General features: G+C 33.4%; 2 protein-coding genes across 3 annotated transcripts; both read right to left on the bottom strand.

The window, feature by feature from the left end:
• Nucleotides 1-6673: 6673 nt before the first annotated feature.
• Nucleotides 6674-11885, bottom strand: LOC142524092 (putative protein phosphatase 2C 33). Of its 2 annotated transcripts, none has more exons than XM_075627829.1 (6): nt 11378-11885; nt 10647-11026; nt 8907-9296; nt 8715-8832; nt 7885-8108; nt 6674-7487 (listed from the first exon to the last, which is right to left on the bottom strand). In XM_075627829.1, exons 2-6 carry the CDS (start codon nt 10890-10892, stop codon nt 7032-7034), a joined length of 1434 nt encoding a protein of 477 aa, XP_075483944.1. In that variant the 5' UTR covers nt 10893-11026; nt 11378-11885; the 3' UTR covers nt 6674-7031. The 2 variants fall into 2 exon arrangements, with proteins under 2 accessions (XP_075483944.1, XP_075483943.1); XM_075627828.1 differs by having other exon boundaries at nt 10647-11162.
• Nucleotides 11886-16846: 4961 nt separating this feature from the next.
• On the bottom strand, nt 16847-22016 carry LOC142524066 (riboflavin biosynthesis protein PYRR, chloroplastic-like). The gene is made up of 3 exons (XM_075627803.1): nt 20958-22016; nt 18045-18170; nt 16847-17313 (listed from the first exon to the last, which is right to left on the bottom strand). Exons 1-3 carry the CDS (start codon nt 21216-21218, stop codon nt 17023-17025), a joined length of 678 nt encoding a protein of 225 aa, XP_075483918.1. The 5' UTR covers nt 21219-22016; the 3' UTR covers nt 16847-17022.
• Nucleotides 22017-22189: the final 173 nt, after the last annotated feature.

Raw genomic sequence — 22189 nt, forward strand, 5'->3', positions numbered from 1 at the left:
TGTGTTCATCATATCATGGGGATAATATAGTTTCATTCTCATTTGTTGTGTCTAGAACATAATATTATATTATTCATTGAAACAAAACAAATGTTCTTCTATCGAGTTTACATTTTGTTCATAATATTTTATATCTTGTGGAACGACATAAAAAATTAATTATTGTATTTTAAAAATTTTGAGAAGAGACATGAATAACATAATTAAGATGCAAATGAGATAATAAATATCGTTCAAATATATATAAAAGTATTTGTTTTATTCAATATCTCATCTAATAATACAACTGTTTAGATTTCATAAGAATTTTATGATAGTCAAAATTAATTTGATGAAATGTTGTAGAATTTTATTTGCATTTCACTATTTGGCTAAGTGAATGTATTTGGCGAGAAGTTTTCAATACTACCATTTTATATCTTATGAATTAGCTGATTAGTCACTTTGACTAAAAAAAAGACAAAAACAACCTCTTAACCACCTCGAAATATATCGAGATGATATTGGATAAAATAAAGTGCAATTGGCTCAATGTCTCAATTTACTAAAAATTCACAAAATTTATCTATTGTGTCCACAAAGCTTTAGAATTATTCTCATACCATTATAAATAGAATTAGAATTGTGTACACTTTGTTTTTCATGTGTTTCTTTTTCTGGATGAAGAATTTTTTCTTTTTGAAAACGATTTTATTTTCTTAGAAATATTGACATTTTATATGACATTCATACAACATAATCAACACAAATGACATATAACAATAAAACATGTTAACTCTAGGGTAAAAAACTCATCTCATTGCAAGAACACTAAATGACAAAGGAATCATATTATTTAGTAATATTTATTTAGCAACATATATAAAAAATTGACCAAATGGCTTAAAATAGTGTTTGAAATCAGTTACATACAAACATTTCTCTCAATCACATATCTCAATTGACACATAAAGAGTCTGAAAATATCTCTATTATAAATGGGAGAAAGAATTTTTATATTAACTTAATATTTATTAATAATTTATTTTTATTCAATCCGTCTCATCTCCCATCGTCTTCCCATTATTATCTATCACTAATATGATAGAGATTTTCATAAATTTGACTGCAATGTATAAATTTAAGAAATTAAAATTAAATTAAAATAATAATTATTTTGATTGAGTTAAGTACACTATTAATGATCATTTTATACTAATATAAAAAATGACTTAAATAACATCATGAATATGATGAATATTGTAAAACAAAAAATTGATAAAATAGTAAGCTCACAATTGAAAGTCATATATTTAATAAATATTATTAATCGATAATATATTATTTAAGGATATTTTTTTAGCATCATATATCGAAATTAATTAAATACTTAAATATTTGTATTTGTATTGAAATCACTTACATACAAACTTTTTCTTTCAATTATGTATCTATGTTGATACATAAGTAGTTTAAAAATATATCTATTTTAAATGAGAAAAATATGTTTTATATGATTTTAATTTTATTCAACCTCACTCATCTACATTCGTCTTCCTATTATTACCTTAATATTCGGAATATTAACAAATTTTTAATTTATAACATTATTATAGTAGTTTTCTATGAATTTGATGTCAATGAATAATTAAAGTTTATTATAGTACTTTTCTATGAATTTGATGTCAATGTATAATTAAAGTAATTAAATTTAAATTTAAAAGTAAAATTGAAATAATAAATACCTTAACTAAGTACTCTATTAATAATCATATTAAACTAACGTAGAAAATAATTTAAAGAACCTCGTGAACATGACAGATTATAAAACAAACAAAATGGTAAAATAATAATCCTATTAAACTAACGTAGAAAATAATTTAAAGAACCTCGTGAACATGACAGATTATAAAACAAACAAAATGGTAAAATAATAATCCTATTAAACTAACGTAGAAAATAATTTAAAGAACCTCATGAACATGACAATTTATAAAACAAATAAAATGGTAAAATAGTAAGTTTACAAATGAAAATCATATATTTATAAAAGTAAAATAGATGTAATATTATTATTTTTTTAAATATGTAAATTAAATTAAATTTAAAAGTAAAATCAAATTAATAATTATATTGATTGAATTAAGTAGATTATTAATGATCATATTAAATTGACATAGAAAATTACTTAAAGAACCTCATAAACATAACAAATTGTAAATAAATGAAAAGGTAAAATAGTAAGCTCACAATTCAAACTCATATATTTATAATAGTATTAGATTAGATATATATGGATATATCCATATAAATTTAATTGAAATGGCATTATTCACAAATTTTAATACGCTCTAGTCAGTGTTACTGTCATTGTGAAAGACATCGTCGCTTGAAGCTTGAACATCGTCTGTCTCACTGTCGGTGTTGTCCAAATCAAGTTCATTATCACAAATAACCTTGTCATCTACAAGATTTTGCGATTCCAACAAGCATTGAATTTTGATTGCATGATTTTCACTTTCATTATTTTGAAAAGCATTGGTTGTAAAATCAACTACATTGCTACTTGTCTCCATATAAGTAACATAAATTATTTGTCATCAACTAATAACGAATAGTCAATCTAAATTTTCTCTTTTGGTTGTTGGTACATGCATCAAGTACACAACTCGTAAAGTTTGTGTAACAAACACAAATGGTTCGTAATAACCTAGAGTATATTTCTGATTAACGTCGACAATGTTGTACTTGTTGTGTTAGTGTGTCCCCAATCTAGGATGCAGTAGTATTCAACCTCAGTTATCTCTTTGAGCAGTCCACAATATTCGGTTGTTTCAACATCGCTTGAATGGTTGCGAACTTGAACCTCTGAATTATTTGTGGTCTTATACGATGTATCATTAACATTATGAAAATTGAATTCATTGACACAATAACCTCAAAATTTATTAACTTTTTAAAATGGGCCAAATGCAACTTATTTAATCATAGGAGATACGAATCCAACATCTTGCAATGTTGCTTACGACAAAAAAAAAAATAGTTCTTGATAAATAATTGTATCTATGTTTAGCAAAATGGAAGTAGCGACAACATGATATTCCTCATTCGCAAGTCATTTAGATCTTGCAGCGCCAATCGGTTGACCACGATCTCGGAATATGGTCAACGTATCTGAGTTGTCATCGTTGACCTTGCCTAGTTTTTCGTTCCCTCACCGTTATTGAATCATTTAATTAATATTGACAAAAGATCGATGTCACACTAACCAAGTAAGCATTGCATATGGATCCCTCAACTCGTGTCTTATCAGTTATTACACACTATGTTCTTCAACTTACGTAGAAATCTTTCATAAGATAAATCCATCTAAATTGCACGAGCCCTGCAATGCGGGATTCATAAAGAAGATGTATACACAAATGTTCCATGGATTCACAGAAATGAGGCAAAAATATATTTTCCAACTTACACAAATTGATCATGATGTGTTCATTTAGGCGCATCATATCACTTTGTTTAATATTCTTGTCGTTGGGTCTACAAAAAACAAATTTAACTCAACAAAATCTTCCACGCATCCCTTGGTAACAACTCTCTAAATGGATCAAACATTACATGGATACATGACAATCACGACTCTTCATATCAAACATGAGCAAATTGGTCATGTCCATACAACGAGACATTTTCGAAACATAACCATCGGATAATCGAACATCATTTAGCCATCTACATAAAAATTTTCTTGCATACTTCTTAAGGGTATATCTCTCAAGGATATTTTCTCTTAACCCCATCAAGATGTAACTCTTGTATGATATACTTCAACAAGATCCGCTCGAGATTTGACATTATTTTTATTACTTCAGGGAATATTTATTACCATGTTAAACAAATTGTCGAGAACATTTTTCTCAAAATACATGGCATCCAAGTTGTGTCTTATCAGGTTTGTAGTCCAGTAAGGATGCTCCCAAAAAATACTCAACTTGTCCATCCACATTTGATCCATTTACAGTATTTCTTTGTTTTTCATCTCATATTCAACCTCGTCCGAAGGCCTAAAACTAAAACCATCCAACTCATTCGGTAATTAAAATCCTTGTTTAACATTAGGAGTGAAATGCAATACTCTTCTAGCACACACAAACATGTACATATTGTGACGTAGTAGGTGATCTTTATATAGGAACTTCATGTGATTATCAAACCGTTAAATTTCTCTTTGCGTGAATATCGTATGTAAGGGCACCATCAAACCAAAGTGAATGAAGTTATGTAATCAGTGGCTGAAGAAACACTTCTAGTTTATATTTAGTATTCCTCGGACCAGGTGCAATCCCAATCAGGAACATGTATTCGTATTTTCATACACATTCAAGGTGACATGTTATTTGCCGTTAAAATCACATGCCACGATGAATATTGTTGACCCATCTTACCAAAATCTCAAATTTCGAATATCTGATGCAAAAGATGTGTGTATAACATCAAAATCACGTCATACTGGCGAATCAGAAATGACGCACCGTCATAAATAGTGGTTGTGATGCCACTACATATGAGCATATGTAGTAGATGAAGCATATAACTTTTGTAAACGAGTGATGGTGGGAAAACAATACATCTTCTTGTATGGAGCCTGCTTCTTAGTATTCTGATATCTACGCCTACTGGGTTTATATCAAAGATGTTCACATATTTTACATTCAGTTAAAGCATCGTCTACACTCCAATAGAACATGCAGTTATTGTTGCAAGCATCAATCTTCTCGACGGACAATTAGATATCCTTATCAAGTTTCTTCGTAGCATAAAACTAACAACAAAGAGTGATCATTTAGATTTTCATCCCGAATCTCCTTATTGGCTAATTTTATCATATCATACAAAGATTTTACGTAGTTATTAGGGTTTTTGGGGGAATAAACTCTATGAGTTGATTGTGGGTGGTTTCATAAATATTGTGATTGCCATCTAGTAAATTGTCTTGAAAATTAAAATTATCTGGAAAATAATTATAAATATGAGAAACAACATGTGCAATCATTTGTAGTTCTCTAACTACGTCCAGAATCTAGTACGATGAATGTTACGGATCATCAAGATTAATATTTAGATATAAAGGACGAACATACTCCTCTGTGTGATGATACCAAGAATAATAATTTTTTACAGATTTAAGTCGGCCTAAATATACTTTAAATGTATCGTCATCTAAAAAGTTTTGTTATAATAGTTTTTAAGGTTGCACGAGCGAACATACTCCTCCATGTGATGATAATTTTATTGGAGACTTTAATTTTGATGGTTATTTTGAATAATTATTAAGAATAATATGATTTATTTGAATAATAATATAACGATAATAAACTGTATGCACAAAAATAATAAATATTTCTAAATTTTAAAAAAAAATACTTCGGAAATAAATTAATTGACTAAAATTTTAAATTGTATCTAATAATAGTATACGATCGATATTAATTTATAAAAATGTACGAAATTACACATATATATATATATATATGTTAAGATTGGAATTTGAACTTAACTCAACCCCAAAAACTAGCTTTAGGGAAAGGATTGTCCAATACTATATATGCAACTCCCAGGTTATTTATCCAACCGATGTTGGACAACTAACACACTCCTCTCACGCTCAGGGATGAAAATCTAGAGCGTGGAGTTTACAAATGACCCAACTATGAGCAGAACGTTTGACCCAATTATAGACAATCCAACACATAACAGTGGAACTTGGTCTCTGATACCACCCAGAAAGGGTACATGTAATTGTTGATTGGCTTACGCATCCAAAAAATTCAAAATCTAATCCTTTCATCATTCATTGAAACACTTTAAACACCGATTTGGGACTTCACAAGGAATGAAATGAAGAAGATGTCATACCCGCACCTTCAGATTACGCCTTAAAAGAGCTGGAAATGGATAAACGATGATGCAAAACCAGCGCCAAGCGAATGAAGAAATGGAAAAAAAAACCCCAAGTCCATCGTTCCCAAGCGCAACTATGCTTTATTGGATATATGAACTTGGACCTAACTCAACCCCAAATGCTAACTAAAAAGGGGATGATTGTCCAAGTCCATATATGCAACTCTCAGGAATTTTATCTAACTGATGTGAGACAACTAACACATCCCCTCACGCCCAGGAATGAACATCTGGAACGTGAAGTTTACAAATGACCCAATTATGGACAGAACGGATGTCTCAACTATGGGCAATCGAACACATAAAACATAACGAGAGAATAGAAAGAAAATTAATGATATATTTGTTTATAGTTTTAACTAACAAAAGATAATTTGTGATAATAAATTATGATTTAATATCAGAGATCAATTATGATTTAATATCAGAGATCACATTAGAATATAGTTTTATATTTACATAGATTGTTACAACACATTACACACTTTATATGCATATCATGCCTAAAAACACTCGGTTATATTAGTCTTCAAGAACTCAAAGCAAAAATGAAATATGGGTTTTATCGAGTCGTCGTGGATCGAAAGAGGTGCATACAATATAACTATATAAGACGTCAATAGTGATGATATTAGAAAACCAAACAATTTATGAATAATAAAAATAAAATGTATTTCGAAAGAAGCCGCTAGATTTAACTCCCATAGCGACAGAAACATTACATAACTGAAACTGGTAAAAGGCATTAAAATATGACTAAAAATGAAAGTTTGAACCGCAATTATTTTATCAACACGATAATAATATAAAAATATGATAAGGTGGACGACAATGTCGACAGGTCGATGAACACACAAATTTGAATGAGCAGAGGGAAGAGTTGGATGCTACAAAATTTCCGATTCTAACCACACAAAACAGAAAGAAAGGACCATTCCCCAGACGCTCTAATACTAGTCGGGTCCAACTCTCAATCCCTCCCAAAATCACACACAAAATATCATGAATATTACAAATGGTCCTAAGATCTTAAATCATTTAGGGGGAAAAAATACATATTAATAAAGTAAATAGATGAAAGAATGCCACCTTTATTTCTTAGCTTTAGTCTCTTTTTTGTCTTCTTTGCCGGGCACATACCTGGGCAAGGTCAGCAGCGTGTTTACGCGGGAGACGCCTTCGAGAGCCAACCACTCTCTTCCCGTTCCGATGTTCCCCGTTTGGTCACCTTCTGCTGCTGCTTCCGGACCTTCCCCATCTCCTGATTCAAGTGCCTCATTCCCAGTTCTGACTGTACCAGAACGGTTCAATCCGGTTGGACTGGTTTCGGGTGATGGGATATTTTCCTTGGATTTGGATGTCGAAAGTACGGTCTCGTTTGAGTCAAGGAAAAGGCAAACAACAGCACAGTCATCGACCTTAGAAGTTGGATACTTGGAACGCCAACACCTCACTGCCGACTCCACAAGAGTTCGAGACGAGTGTGAACGTGTGCGGCAGGAAGCGACAATGTCCACCACATCTTGGTTCGAAAGAACATCCCATATCTACAATACACGTACAAATTAGGTCAAACTTTTACCTTTATTAAAAGTAAAATAAAATATCATTAAATAATATAGAATACAACCTTGTGTTACAATAATAAAATCAGTTATAACCAATTCAATCATTTTAATCCAAGGCATATAGCACAAAAGCAGCTCTTTAGAAATAATCTTGTAATCGATTAAAGGTCAATCGATGGTAAAAAACTCCAAGTGGAGCACTAGTAGACAGAAAAAATGGGACATCTAAAGAAACTAGACAGGAAAGTCGCAACAAAAAAAAAGATGGTGAACAGGACAGGACACGAAGAAAACAAATAAAGAGATCATAAGATGACCCTAGAAGTAGATACAAAATTGAATACTGCATTTGGGGGAATAAAACACTAGTCCTTACCCCATCAGTTGCTAATACTATAAACTCATCTTTATCGGTGATGCGCCTGTAAAAAATTTCGGGCACCGAAATAAGACCAAAGTCCTTGAGACAGAAATCACCAAATGCGCGTGCCATAGCAAGGCCAGGAGAGTCATTGTTTGGCAGCCACACTCTGGATACCTCAGGTTCATCCTGAAGGGAGAAAACGCGTCCTTTACATTTGCGTATCCTCTCTTCTTCAGCTGTAACAGAGGTGTAGATAGAATCAATAATGAGGGCCTGATATCAACCTTATCTTAAATGCTTTGATTAATTCAGAGTTTAGTATTAAAGGTGACAGATCATGAAATAAGACAAAAAAATTATATATCTCTCGCGATTTAGATTGCCCAAATTCCATGATAACCGACTTTTCCAGTACCTCATACACATCTAGCTATTAAGGCAACAAAAAGAGTTTCCACTTAGCCAGGATGACTATCACTCCAATCATGTTATAGAGGAATTCGATATTAATCAAAATATAAGTGTTAAAAACTTGGTATTTGTACTGACATCTCCACTAAAATCCAATGAGTATAAAGATAAGGATGCTAGTAATTGAACTGGGAAGATAAACGGGAGAACTGTGGATTTACAAAATTATTTTTTTCAAGTCTACTCTACAAAAATTCCAAAGTGCACAATTTTTGTAGGAGAATTGGCTGAAAATTTGGAGTCAGATGGGAAAAGAGAAAGAGCCTTACCAAATTTTCATAACGCCAATTGGACAGCACAATTTTTCATAAACTCATGACAGTCTCAACCAATATATAACCAATATCATGGGAAAGAGAAAGAGTCCTTACCTGGAAGATTAGGTTTGAGATCAACAGTCAATTGGACTGCAACAAGTGCGTTATTTTCATCTCTCGTACCCAACACAGCCCTAGAGTCCCCAACATTTCCAATAACAAGATCCCCGCCCTACAGAAAAATATATTAATTGCATAATACATCGAAAACATTATCGAGAATCACTTCTAATCATCAAGTTGTACCTGTTTCACCAGAGTCACAGCCGTTGTTCCACTGCAGAAGCAATCAATACTCGCATACATTCTCAATTCCCTATCCATAACCTTAAAAGCCTTCAGGAAAGAATCTTTCAATGTCTGAAAGACCTCTGAAGTCTTTCCAGTTTCGTCAACATCAATGGAAGCTCTAGCTTCCTCATCAGCAGAAACAAAGGAATTTTCTTCAGAGCATAAACTACCAGCAGTATTTAAACTGACCTCTCTAAGAACTTCATCGCTTTTTATATTAACTTCCCAGTGCGCACTTAGCTTAAGAGGAAGAGCATCTCGAACTTGCTTTGCGACCAAATGACCGTAAGGACCATGCCCATCAAAAACCCCACAGAAAACCGTGTCTGTTCTCGAGCCAAAATTCTGGATATCAAATCTCATAAAAAATCAGAGAAAGGAAAACTTACAATGATAAAAAATTATCTGTACAAAAAGATACAACATTGGTTATAGTGAACATTATTATCAGATTCCAACTTGGATGTGATAAAACAAAACCATCAAACTTGTCACAAGCTTATAAAAATAAGCATATATCTTCTTCTGCTACCTCGCAAAAGTCATACTACTAATTTAACAAGCCCTTAAGGTTGGCATCTTGACACTTGGGTCTCTCCTTCAGGTTCCAAACACGTAACACGAATAGGTATTTGTAAGATCGAGAACTTGAATTTTAGTAAAGCGCTAAAGCTCTGTGTATTGATATCAAAGCCAAGATTATATGCTCAATTCCAATTGAGTCGCAATTGGTGCAATTATGAAGAATGAGATTGTTGGAAGGCAACAATTGTCTTTACTAGTTGAGCAATTGAAACTTAGTGTTTGGGCTTTTGTATGGCATAAAATATTTGACTTCCACCACCAAAACAAGCGATAACTTTTAATTAAGTAACAACAATTTGACCATTTGTTAAAAGTATAAAACTACAGAGCTAGCCACCTCTTTTGAGCTCGTAGTACTGGAAAAACTGTATTAATTAAATGTTAGAACCATGGGTCACAACATTTTCTAAAATTTTCGTGCACAACAATATACAATCAACATTTACATAATACCACACATATTCCCCAATTTTTGACTTGCAAGTCAGGGGAAAGGGGGGTTTAAAAGTGTAAATCCTATTGCTTGGGAAATCTCCTACAAGTTTGAGCTTCTGAGAAAGTGGTTTCAATAGCTCATTGTTAACTGTGGCGTGTTCGAACAGAAATGAACATCCAAATTTATTGATTCAGTCAATATATATTTCCCCAAGGCTTAGTAATGAATAGAAGTAAAGCACAAATAAAGAAATGGCAACCGTGAATCTATCGTGTACAATAACCTTGAAACTCACTAAGTTGTGGAAAATTACTTAGCATTGGAAGATTTAAGGACCCACAGTCATAAACGAGAGCGTGTATGATCATTTCTAACAAAAAATGTATTAAAAAAAATAAAAAGCATAAGCAGTTTTCAGCTGAGTACAACATTGTCAAAAGGTGACAAATGACAAATGAACATTTGAAAAAAAAAATTGGTAAACGATTCAGTGCTGTGATTTTATTTTAACAGAAAATATATGGTTGAACAGCACAAAAAAAAAGGTTATGGCTGATCTCTCAAGTTAAAGACAAAATTACCAGAGATCCCATAATACATCAAATCACAGTAGATTTTATCCTTCTCATTTATCCTTAATCACAAGCATCAAGGTAAGGAAAGAATGAGCTAACCTCCCAAACAATCATGGCATCTTGATTGGTTCCTTTCTTGCCCTGCTGGCTAAACAGTGAAGCAATCTCACTCGAACCATTTAAGAACAGCCGCCCAGGCGTCCGATGAAGTCGTTCTTCTGCCCTAAAATCAAAGGATGAATTTCGAGACCCGAGTCTCCTTTTCGACCCCTTCCTCTTTCTAACTCCAATAGGAGAACCAGGAAGAGGGCTGCCCCTGCTTTCACCAGACAAGCAGGACCCCATCCTTAGGGCCCTGATTACATTCAGGATGCACTCCAGACCAGCCAGGCAGTCACACTCCCTATTCTCCGTAACTGGATCCGTCTCAAAAATCCAAGTCCAAAATCCTCCAAAAGATTCTTAAGTTTCCCTAAATCCTATATCCAACCCGGAAAATACACATAAATTGATGACGATATTATCCAGTTTATCCAAGAAAAATACACTCATTCATAGGGAAAAATTCAGCCTTGTATTCAATACAGGGGTAGAAGAATAAGCTTCAAATCCAACCTATAAAAAAAACACAAACTTCCAATTAGCCCTTGTCTATCAATAAACTTTATAAAAAGAAAGACGCGTAAAAGAACAACAATCACAGAAAATAAACTAAATATCCCCTTATCTTTCTAAATGTAAAAGGTAAAAGGATTGAGCACAAAGAACCAACTACAACCAAAACAAGAAAAAAGAAAGAGAAACGCAGATCTGGAATAAAAATTGAGAACCTTTAAAGTTTCTGTATTGATGAAACGCACTTCAATCTCTTAAAGGGGCACCAAATCCAAAAAAAGTCTGAATTGGAGATCAACAAATAAGAACCCACTTAACATGAACCTTCCAAAACCAGACTCTTCAATAAATTGCAGAAATGGACCAACAATTCGATCTTGGAAGCAGATAGAAGAAACCCAAGAAGCTCGACAGCTGATCAATATCAATAGATGATTCGCACACCCCAAATCAGTACGTCAGCCCCAGCTCTTCTATATTCTTTATTCATTTATATTTTTCATCTCACCCAAAGAATTGGTCTAGATTAAGAGAGAGAGAGAGGGAAATATAAGACAAGTGGTGCCTCGAAAGTTTAAAAAACGGAACGAGGAATTGAATTAAATGGTAAGAAACGAAGGACGCCAAAAGAAGAAGAACGAATCAAAAACGAAGAACGGAGTCAGAGATTTGGGATCGCAAGAAAGCCGCCGATAAGGCCTTTCTTGTTCAACTGACAAAAATAATAGATATTTGAAATATTGTTTAATCAATATATAGAATGAATATCGGATATTTTAATTTGTTATGAATATTATAATTAATGTATTCGTACATGTTGTTGTGTATGACAAAAAAATCTATTTTCTATTGAACTTAATTTTAATAAAAAATGTAATAATATTATGTTAGAAAAAAAAAAGTTTTTTGGTGTTGAAGAAGAGGATAAAAAGAAAAGAAATTTTAATGTCTTTTTTCAAACAGTTTTTCTATCCTTCTCAACTATTATAATATATATATATATATAGACACACACGTGGTAAATACTTCTTATTAAAATTAAGAATTTCATATTAAACTAACATGTACTCAAATAGATAATTATATATGTACGGTCCAAAATGTAAGGTTCAAAATTAATACGACGTAATTCAACTGCATGTAAATATAAGAAATATGAAAAATGATTAATCAAACGATTGTAATGGCATAAAATAATTGTGACATGCATGATTTTATGTTAAATAAGATTTTACTGTCATCATGCATTAAAATGCATTTTTAAGGATTATTCGAGTTGCGATCAAGGAACGGAAACCGATGACTGAAAAATGTAAAAATATTTTTATTAAATAATTGTTTTTAATTATTTAAAATATGGTTGATGTCTTTTCATATTTTTGAAAATAAGGGATTTTGAGGTGATTTTATATATCGGGACGTAAATTTTATCGGTGTGGGTTTTTCAACAAAAATACAAACGTTTTTGCAACCCAACTAATAAATTCACAAACTTATTTAAACAAAATTATTTTTAATATTCTAATTAAGCACTAATAAGTCTAATTAACCCCCTTAATGGACCTAAGTCCTTGTTAGTAGATTAATTAAGTATTTAAAGTACAATTTCACCTCATTAAACCCTACAACCCACACCCCACAGACGCCATCATATTTTAAATCCCTCCCCAAGCACACACACGCACACACGAATAATTCAGCAAGGTGAGGCCACGGTTTCTTAAGGATTTCAGCTTAGGGTTTTCTTTACTACCGTTCTTCGCATCGCCATCGAATATTTGCGCGTTTAAAACGCAAAGGCACGTCATACATCTCTTTTCTCGTCTATCACATCATTTTTTTATGTTGAATTACGGTTGCGTGAAAAGCATGATGTTTTTTTGAAAAAAAAAATTTCGTAATATTGCATATACATGTGGTAATCTTATGATTTTATGTTCCAAATTCATGTTTTTATGTGTTTAAAGTGCTGCCATGATTAGGTACATGATCAAGCGTTGTTTTGCACGATGCTAAGGTCATAGAACACCCACCAAAACGTCGCACAACAAGTAGCAAACAAGCTGGAACCAAATTTCTGTCAAGTTGAACTAGGTGATCGGTTTTGGGGCATGGCTTGGCACGGCTAGGACCAGGGCTAGCCACGGTCATGCCTGAGGTGGGTGCACTATGAGTAATGACGCATGTGGAAAGATACTCCATCCAACTGGTACCAAGTCTCTTTGAACAATGTACTTATGCCAGGAGGTCATGGGTTCGAGACTTGAGATGTATCACTCCACCAATCTTGTGTGGAGAGTCCTATGAGTAATGACTCATGTGAAAAGCCCGTGAGAGAAAAGGCTCCTAGTGGGAACCCAAGATGGGACAAGGCCCCCGAGGGAGCCCAAGATCGGGATAGCCCATGGTCGTTACATAAATGCATGTTGGTTACTTAGAATTTGGAAAACATTCAGATACAATGTCCTCCTAGACGTGCACCTCTTGACAGACAGACAGAGACCACCGAGGATCAGAATGTTAATGCACCCCTGCCACCTAATGGGGATGCTGCTACTCGTGCCTTAGAGGGGATGACTCGTTTCTTCGAGCAGCAGTTACAGTAGTTACAGCAAGCACCTAGGCCACAGCATGACGTGTATGATCAATTCCTGAGGCTAGGGCCAAAGGAATTTTCTGGCAGCACCGATTCCTTTGCTGCTGAGGCTTGGATTCGTGCACTCGAGGTACACTTTCGTTATCTGAATATAGGGGATGCTGATCGTGTGAGGTGTGTTACTTACATGTATAGAGATTATGCCTCTTTATGGTGGGAGGGAGCTGAGCATGGTATTGACATCGCTACTTTTACTTGGGCTCGATTCAAGGAGATATTATATGAGAAGTATTTTATTGCTGATGTTAGAGGGCGACTAAAGAGGGAGTTTATGAGCCTCGACTGTTGCTGAGTTTGTGGAGAAATTTGACAGGAGTTGTCACTTTGTACCCCTTATTGCGAGGGATGCCGCAGAGAAGCTTCGACACTTATGGATAAAATGATTATAATAAATATATATTCTAGCTGATTTCTTCTTATCATTTAAAGTTCATGCTTTTGAAATGTCTTAGATCAAATTATAATAAATTTTTATAAAAATAAAAATTAAAAAAACGTTGCAACTGCAAGCCATGTGTCCATGCTTGGACAACACTAAACATGGGTCTTTTGATGTTTCCATGCACATATTAATATAATTTGGGCCCAAATAAATTTACTGATGTTGGATATAATATAATATAATATTTATGTCGAGCTAATATTCATTTTAAAAGAATTCACAGTTGTATCGGATTCATACTCTGGACATATGAAAGTCCATCGACACGTATTAAGACATCGCATGAGTTAAAATGACAGAAGGAAGAGATAATAAATGAAAAATATTTTATAATTTTTAATTTTAATAATTGTAAAATTTGAATCAAACGCAGAAAATGACGTAATAACATTGAGTCTCATCTTTCATATAAGTCAACATGATAGACATAATATATAATTCTTACATTCATTTAAAATTTTATTTTTCGCAGTTTATTTTTGGGAGATTTGCTTTTAAATTCTCATAAGCATAGTTGTATTTGTATTCAATCCTATCAAACAAAAACAAAATATACAACCCTTGATTTACAAAAAAGTTTATGCACTCTCTATGCTTACATGTGTGTTTTTTTTTTTTGGATGAAATTAAGTTCAAAATGTTGAAAATATGAAACTGATATATGATATTTTAGTAACAACTGTTTAAGATCTGATACAAAAATAAAATTTCGAGTGTAAAATTAGAATAACTATATTAATATCAACACTTGATTGTATACTCAAATATCATATACTAGTACAAGATCTGAAAAAATTAATACTGAAATATAATATATTAATATCACAATTTTAATGTTTTGTGCCGATTTTTATCCAAAAAAGGCGAGTCGTCAATATTAATACTTGGTATATATATTTAAGTAATCAAAAATCATATATTAGTACCTGATCTGAAACACGTCATACTCTAATATCATATATTGAAACTATATTTTCAATGTTTTGTTCCAATGATTTTCCTCCGAGAAAAGACATGTCATTGATGCTAATACTTCTTATACATATCGAGTAATAAAAAATCATAAAGCTGTATCATATCTAAAATATTTAGTACTCAAATATCATATATTATTATCATATTTACAATGTTTTTTTTACAAAATTCCATCTGAGAAAACAACTAGGAGTTCAAGAATACAAATTTTTTTTTGAATAAAAAAAAAAAAAACTGAGATGAAAAAAATTGAACACAAATACGACTATAAGATTTATTTATCAGTTTCTCTTGATGTTTACACTTTAACAATAAAAATAAATGGGTACGAAGAAGCTGTGGAACGTTCTTCTTCATTAAATATATATGTGTTCATCATTATATAATCTATACTATATTATTAAATTTGAGATACTTAGAGTAACTAACTTTGCTGTCACGGTCTGTTTTAATAATTATATATATTAATAAAATGTTAAAACTTTAATGCAAGTTATATGTAGTTCAGCGGATATAGTCATTGTTTCTTGGGGTGTAGGTTATAAATAAAATTAATTATAAAAAATATTATACAAGCACGTATTGCGTACGTCGGTGCACTAGTATAATTTAAAGGGGAAAGACCATTGTTAAAATTTAAAAAAAGGAAATTGAGAAATGACATGTTTGTGGCTGATAGGACCATGTATCTATCCTAAATTCTTCTTGAAAATCTCCATCCTGGTTTGTATTATGTCTCGCTGTGAATTTGGCAACTTCTATTTTATTCATACATTTGACTTCATAATATTAAATATACAAATAAATTATTCTGATGATTAATGAGGAGACATGTCGCTTCACAAATTGGTTGTCTCTTAAAGAGTCGTAGACAGCTAGCTGTGACTGGCTCTTTTTTTATTTTTATTTTTCGAAAATATAATGTATTTTAATACTCAATATCTACATTCTACACTTTCTTTAATATATATATATATATATATACACACACATATACATTCTACACCACTTGAGCAATGTATACGTTTCTTACCTTGATTACACATAAAGAACAAAAATTCTAACTAGGATTGTTCTCCTATGTGAGCAAAGATTGACATATCGCGAGTCAGTACGTAATTAAATGATTGATCGGTGGTCATGAATCCAATTTTTTGCGAACAATTTCTCAAATAAGCTTGTCACACAGATTTAATCAATGTAATTTATCGGACAAGCGTGATTTACGACGACCATGAGTTTCATTATCATAAAAAACGATTAACATTTCACGAGCTTAATTTTTGTTTTTAATTTTAAAAACATTTTATATATAAAGTTATTTATATCTTGTGACAGAAAATTTTAAAAATATTATATTTTGTTCACAAAAATATAGGATCTCAATGCACAAAAATAAAGTGAATATATTCCTCCAATAGTAGGTCTCTTGTGAGACGGTCTCACGAATCTTTATATGTGAGACGAGTCAATCCTATCGATATTTACAATAAAAATTAATACTCTTGGTATAAAAAGTAATATTTTTCATGGATGACCCAAATAAGATATCAGTATCACAAAATACGATCCGTGAGACCGTCTCACACAAGTTTTTGCCTTCCTCAAACTTACAAGAAATGAACTCAAAATTATATTTGTATTTATTTTCCTATTCTTGAAACAAAAATGATAATTATGTAATTTTCATCGAACAATATAATGATTTATTACCGCCAATTCTTCTATGCATGGATACATGCAACTCCCAACGCTATCACGAGTTACCTGAGCACGAATCACATTTTTCATGGCAATTTTTGAACCTCATTTTCCTCTAGTGCACAAGCCGTCTTGATCGCTCCGGACGATGAATAAGCTAGAAGTTCGGATCTCAACTGCATCAGCAGCCTTCCGAGATAGTTTAGCCCTTCGCCATCTCGACCTCCACCCCAAAACATATCGTGTGGCGAGGCTTCAACAAGGACTGATCCAGCAGTCGAGAGTAACATCGAGGTTAAATTAGAATATGTTAAAAACTTACACTTCAGGACCCAAAACATTACACGGATCTTGATAGATTCCCAATCAGATCTCACCTGCATTGGTACATGAGAAGTTGGATAAGGCAGGTCACTCCTCGAGCCCACACAAGCGAGAGTAATTGTGTCTGCTAGCAACTAATTCGAACCAATTCTTACTTTACAAACAAGATTAACCACGTTAGAAAGTTATTGTAGAACTTTGTAGACACTGCATATTCATCTCAATAGTCGTCGTTGTAAGACTGTATATCAGAAGGAATAAACCTATACATAAGCAGATGTCTTCAATCACTGACAGTCAGAAGCATCTTTCTAAGACTAGAAAAAAATTACGATAGATTTTGGTCAGGAACCTAGCCGTCAAGATATGATCAAATAACTGTTTTGGCATAAAATGCTTCTCTCCAGAGTTTTTGTATTCTACCCAAATCATTCATACCAATCAAACAGTCTCACAGACCAGCAAATGAAACTGGAAAAAATCCATGTTAAAACAAAAGTAATTCAACTTGTTATACCATAATATCACAAGGTCATATCCATCAAGAGAATTGTAGAAACATTTCATATTGGAATAATTGATGTAGAGTTTTTGACACATATATGATTGTGTTTGTCTCACTAACTTGTAGACATTCCACCATTTTTGGTTCTGATATCCAAAAATAAATAAATTATTTTATTGCAGAAATCTCCGGGTCATCAACTATGTCAGTTAAAACAAAGAAAAAGTGCGTTCATGCTAACACCACATGTCCAAGGTAACCAGGGTCTTTAAGTGATACCAGATCAGGGCGTTGCATCTGCATTTTTCTTCCTAGTCGTGCTGCTTCCTCAGGACTTTTAGCATTTTTTATGTCTTCGAAGCAGTTCTTTCCAACAGGATCATCTACTCCGACAAACTTATGTCCCTACAAATTAGAGAAACTTAGAAAAAATCTACAGAAGATGCGTGGAAATATTACTGCTGCTATTGTAACATACCGTACTTTTTACTACTAAAATTTGCGAAAGAATTAAAAATTTTCTGGAATACGAAAATAAAAGCAATACGGTCGTCACTACATCGTCCGTTCACCATTAAAAATTTGCTGACAAAATGCTTGTTTCAAACATCGTAACCCACATCAAATCAGAGTATTTTAAACTGCATAAAAATCGTAAAAATAACAGTGGGCGGTCCTCGGGTTTAGCCTCCCGCTCAGTCTAAGCCTGCTCCTTGGTCCCCACCTCATGTCTCCTCATAAACATCCTCACCAGCATCGATCAAGTCTAGTGAGTCTAAAGACTCAACACGTATAAACTGGAAATAACGAGTATTACGTAATAAAACCACATGCAACTTTAAAATATGACCTACGTACTTGAAACTTGAACTTGCACTAAACTGAACATACGTACATTACATAGACGTGCCATAACGTGAAAACTTTTCATAAACATGCTTGCATACTGGTACATACTTGAACATACATGAACTTCATAATTTTGCGTAGAGAACGTTTCAAAGCAAGTGACCCATATCATAATCGCCTGATCAGACTAAACCACAGTACTGGGATGACAGTGACGTATCCACTGCCACATACATGAGATCCCCGTTCATAATTTAACGGGCTGATTGCTCCACGTTCATGATTTAACGCTTTCCAATCACGATCTAAACCCGTTCATGATTTAACGGGGTGGAGAGGTCCTCGGCCACGTTCACCGACTTCCAAACTCATTCATAAATTGGTCACAAGACATTTAGCATATCTCAAAAATTTAAAAATATTTTCTTGCACGTCGAACATACTTACTTGGCGTTGAGGGATTCGGTGGACTTCGACCGGGGCCGTTGCTGCACATACTAATCATGAATTTACATGCTTAACTTGCATTGCTTAGACGTAGGTACACATGCTCACCACCAAACTCCATCAACACTTAAGGCGTTCTAAGACACTCGGGAATTGACCTCATTTAAATCAATGTACTAAACAATCACAAGAAATCCCAAAACAAACGATTAAGTTTTCCCCAATATATGAGGTACACGGACCCCGGGACAGGGTCCGTGTATGGGTCCGTGTATGTGCGCAAAGAAGGTACCAACAAAAGGAAAGGACACGGACCCCGTGCCCTGGTCCGTGTGGGGGTCCGTGTACTCTCGCAAAAAGGATAGTCAAGAAGAAACAAAGACACGGACCCCGTGCCAGGGTCCGTGTTCGGGTCCGTGTACTCTCGTTGAACGCGAACTCACAAAAATCCTGTACATGTCCTGCTTACATTCTAGACTTGTTCGTACGGACCATGAACCGACACCTCGAGACACATCCTAACATGCCATAATATCAAACCAACTTCATACAAGCACCCAAAGCAATGACGCCCACCTTACGACACATACAATTCAAAAACGTGGCAATTGACACCAAATCGGTTCCTACGACTTCTAGTGTATTCGAGTGCCTATCAACACCGAACGACATGTCAAATAACAACCCAACATCATACTGATCATACCTAGATGCAGCAACGATCACCCGTCGATTCCCAACGAAGCTTGCAACAATAAAATCTCAAAAACGCATCAATACATAATTTTCTGAAAAACGCAGTTTGAGCAGTCCCACGAAAAACGTCATAACTCACTCAATTTTTATCCAAATATTTCGAATTTACTGTCAAATCGAAGGTATCGAAAAGTTCTACAATTTTTGTGTTGAAAGTTTTCTCAGAATCATGACCGAAAAGTCGCAGTATTTAAAAAGATAGTAAAAACGAGTTTTCAGATCTAGAAACTATTTCAAAACTGATCCAACCCAATTTCCGCTCAAACGACGAACGTCACATATAAAATTTTACGCATAAAAATAACACGACACATAATATGACGAGATCGATGCAGAAATAACAGAATATACGTGCTTTTTGATGATAAACTTTACCGAAACAGCGATACCGAAGCGGAGAAAGAAGCGAGGTTGATCCGGGACGAGTGTGGCACTAAATTCTTTGAAGAAAACTCGACTAAATCTCGCAGGATTTCCAGAAGAAGGGGCAACTGCTATTCTTCTCTTAGAACCCTAGTTTTGTTCTCTCAAACATAATAAAACTGATTTGCAAATATGTGTGTGTGTGTTTGAGGCGTGTGAAAACGTTTTTGTGTGTGTGTGTGTGTAGCGTGAGTTTTGAAATAATTAGGGACTAAAATTTTCTCATTTAGAAATTATCAATTTAATTAAAAACGCTAATACACCTCTAACTATAACCAATTCCTTAATTAAAATTAAACACACACTCATTTATAAAATTCTCTAATATGCAAGATAAAATAAACAATGCTAACTTAAAAGTTTTAAAACTCTAAATCCCTAAATTAATAATTTAGGCTTTAAAATACTAAAACTTAATAAATTATCTAAAACGCCCCATTCTTGACTAAAAATTAAAATACACCACTTTTAAAGTACCCAAAAATCGTCATCGGTCTTTTACTCGATCCCGCCTCGAGTAATCGCCTGAAACATGAAACTCGGAAACATTTTAACGTGCATCTCATAAACATAATTAATTTAAAATAATGCATTTAAATAAATCATGCATGGCTAAAACTCAATTTAAACTTAAATAAATGCTTTAATAATTAAATAAATACATGAGTTATACGTGTATTGAATTTGGGCACTACAGCTATAAACCAAGAAAGATACCTGGTAATGGTGCTCCACACTTTGCCATGTGGAAAAATCACCATTTTCACCAGGCATTTGAATTGGATGCAAAGAGAAGTTTGAAAAGGCACCACAAGGATCCCACGTTTTATAAAAGAATATGATGCTTGTTTCGTAAGGAGAAACAGTAGGATCGATCACAGAAGTTTCATCTATAGATGGAATCATAGGTGCTAAGTCGGGAACTGAGTGAAGAAATCCACTCACAAGCATGTCAGGACCAATATGTGTTTCATGCATCACACATATTATAAAAGGAAAAAAAATATAATCCTATCCGGAAACAGTTATTTTAACGGGGTAGACCATGTCTGCTTTCTTCATACATCCATTTCAGAAGAGGGTTTGTAAAGTCATTGTAGACAACACAAAAGAAGACAATGGCAGAAAGCCAATTCATGTTAGGAAGAACAATAGTATATTCTGAAACTCTCAGTAATTTTTCTTATTTTCAATTGTTCTAGTTCTACTAATTTATACAGAGTATTTTAGCTTAATTCTTGCCCAATCCAGTAACGAAAGGAACTATACAAATTTATCCCTAAGTATTTAGGAAATAAATATTTACAAAATATGAAATATTTTTATTTCTATTTTCTCAACACTCTCCAACAAGTTGGTGCAAACATATATGTCATGCCCAACTTGCTTCTGAAGTCTTCAAATTTTGGTCTGATGTGTCATTTTCTCAATGAGTCGGCAATCTGCTCTTCAAAAGTGACAAAAGATATACATATGATTCAATTCTCCATCTTCTCTTTAATGAAATGTCTATCGACTTTGATATGCTTAGTACGAGCGTGCTGAACATGATTTTTAACAATACTAATTGGAGACTAGTTATCACAGAATTTCATGGGAACCTATGATTCTAGTTTGAGTTCTTCTAGAACCAACTTCAGCCACAATATTTCATGAAATCCATTTGCCATTGCTCTCAATTCTGCTTCAACACTGCTTTGATCTACGACATTTTGCTTTTTACTCCAAGTGACAAGATTTCCTCATAGGAAGTATAATATCTAAAGTAGATTTTTTATGGGATATGTTAAAATCTTGTGTATTGCCTCCAAATGTTCTTCACATGGTGAATGCATGAACTGACTAACCACACTAACAACAAAGGCAATATCAGGTTGTGTGTGTAAGATAAATGAGCTTTCCCACAAGGCGCTGATATCTTCCTTTTTCAACAGGAGTTCATTTTTGTT

The sequence above is a fragment of the Primulina tabacum genome, chromosome 14 (genome assembly GCF_025594145.1).
Source record: "Primulina tabacum isolate GXHZ01 chromosome 14, ASM2559414v2, whole genome shotgun sequence".
NCBI classification, from domain to species: Eukaryota; Viridiplantae; Streptophyta; class Magnoliopsida; order Lamiales; family Gesneriaceae; genus Primulina; species Primulina tabacum.

Excerpts from the sequence above, each read along its gene's own strand:
- LOC142524092 (XM_075627829.1), bottom strand. The coding sequence starts at position 10,892 with ATGGGGTCCTGCTTGTCTGGTGAAAGCAGGGGCAGCCCTCTTCCTGGT. Across the intron at positions 9,297-10,646 it reads ATGCCATGATTGTTTGGGAG|AATTTTGGCTCGAGAACAGA; the intron begins GTTAGCTCATTC and ends TTTGATATCCAG. Across the intron at positions 8,833-8,906 it reads CTGTGACTCTGGTGAAACAG|GGCGGGGATCTTGTTATTGG; the intron begins GTACAACTTGAT and ends ATTTTTCTGTAG.
- LOC142524066 (XM_075627803.1), bottom strand. The coding sequence starts at position 21,218 with ATGCATGAAACACATATTGGTCCTGACATGCTTGTGAGTGGATTTCTT. Across the intron at positions 18,171-20,957 it reads GTGTGGAGCACCATTACCAG|GGACATAAGTTTGTCGGAGT; the intron begins GTATCTTTCTTG and ends TCTAATTTGTAG. Across the intron at positions 17,314-18,044 it reads AGATGCAACGCCCTGATCTG|GTGAGATCTGATTGGGAATC; the intron begins GTATCACTTAAA and ends GTACCAATGCAG.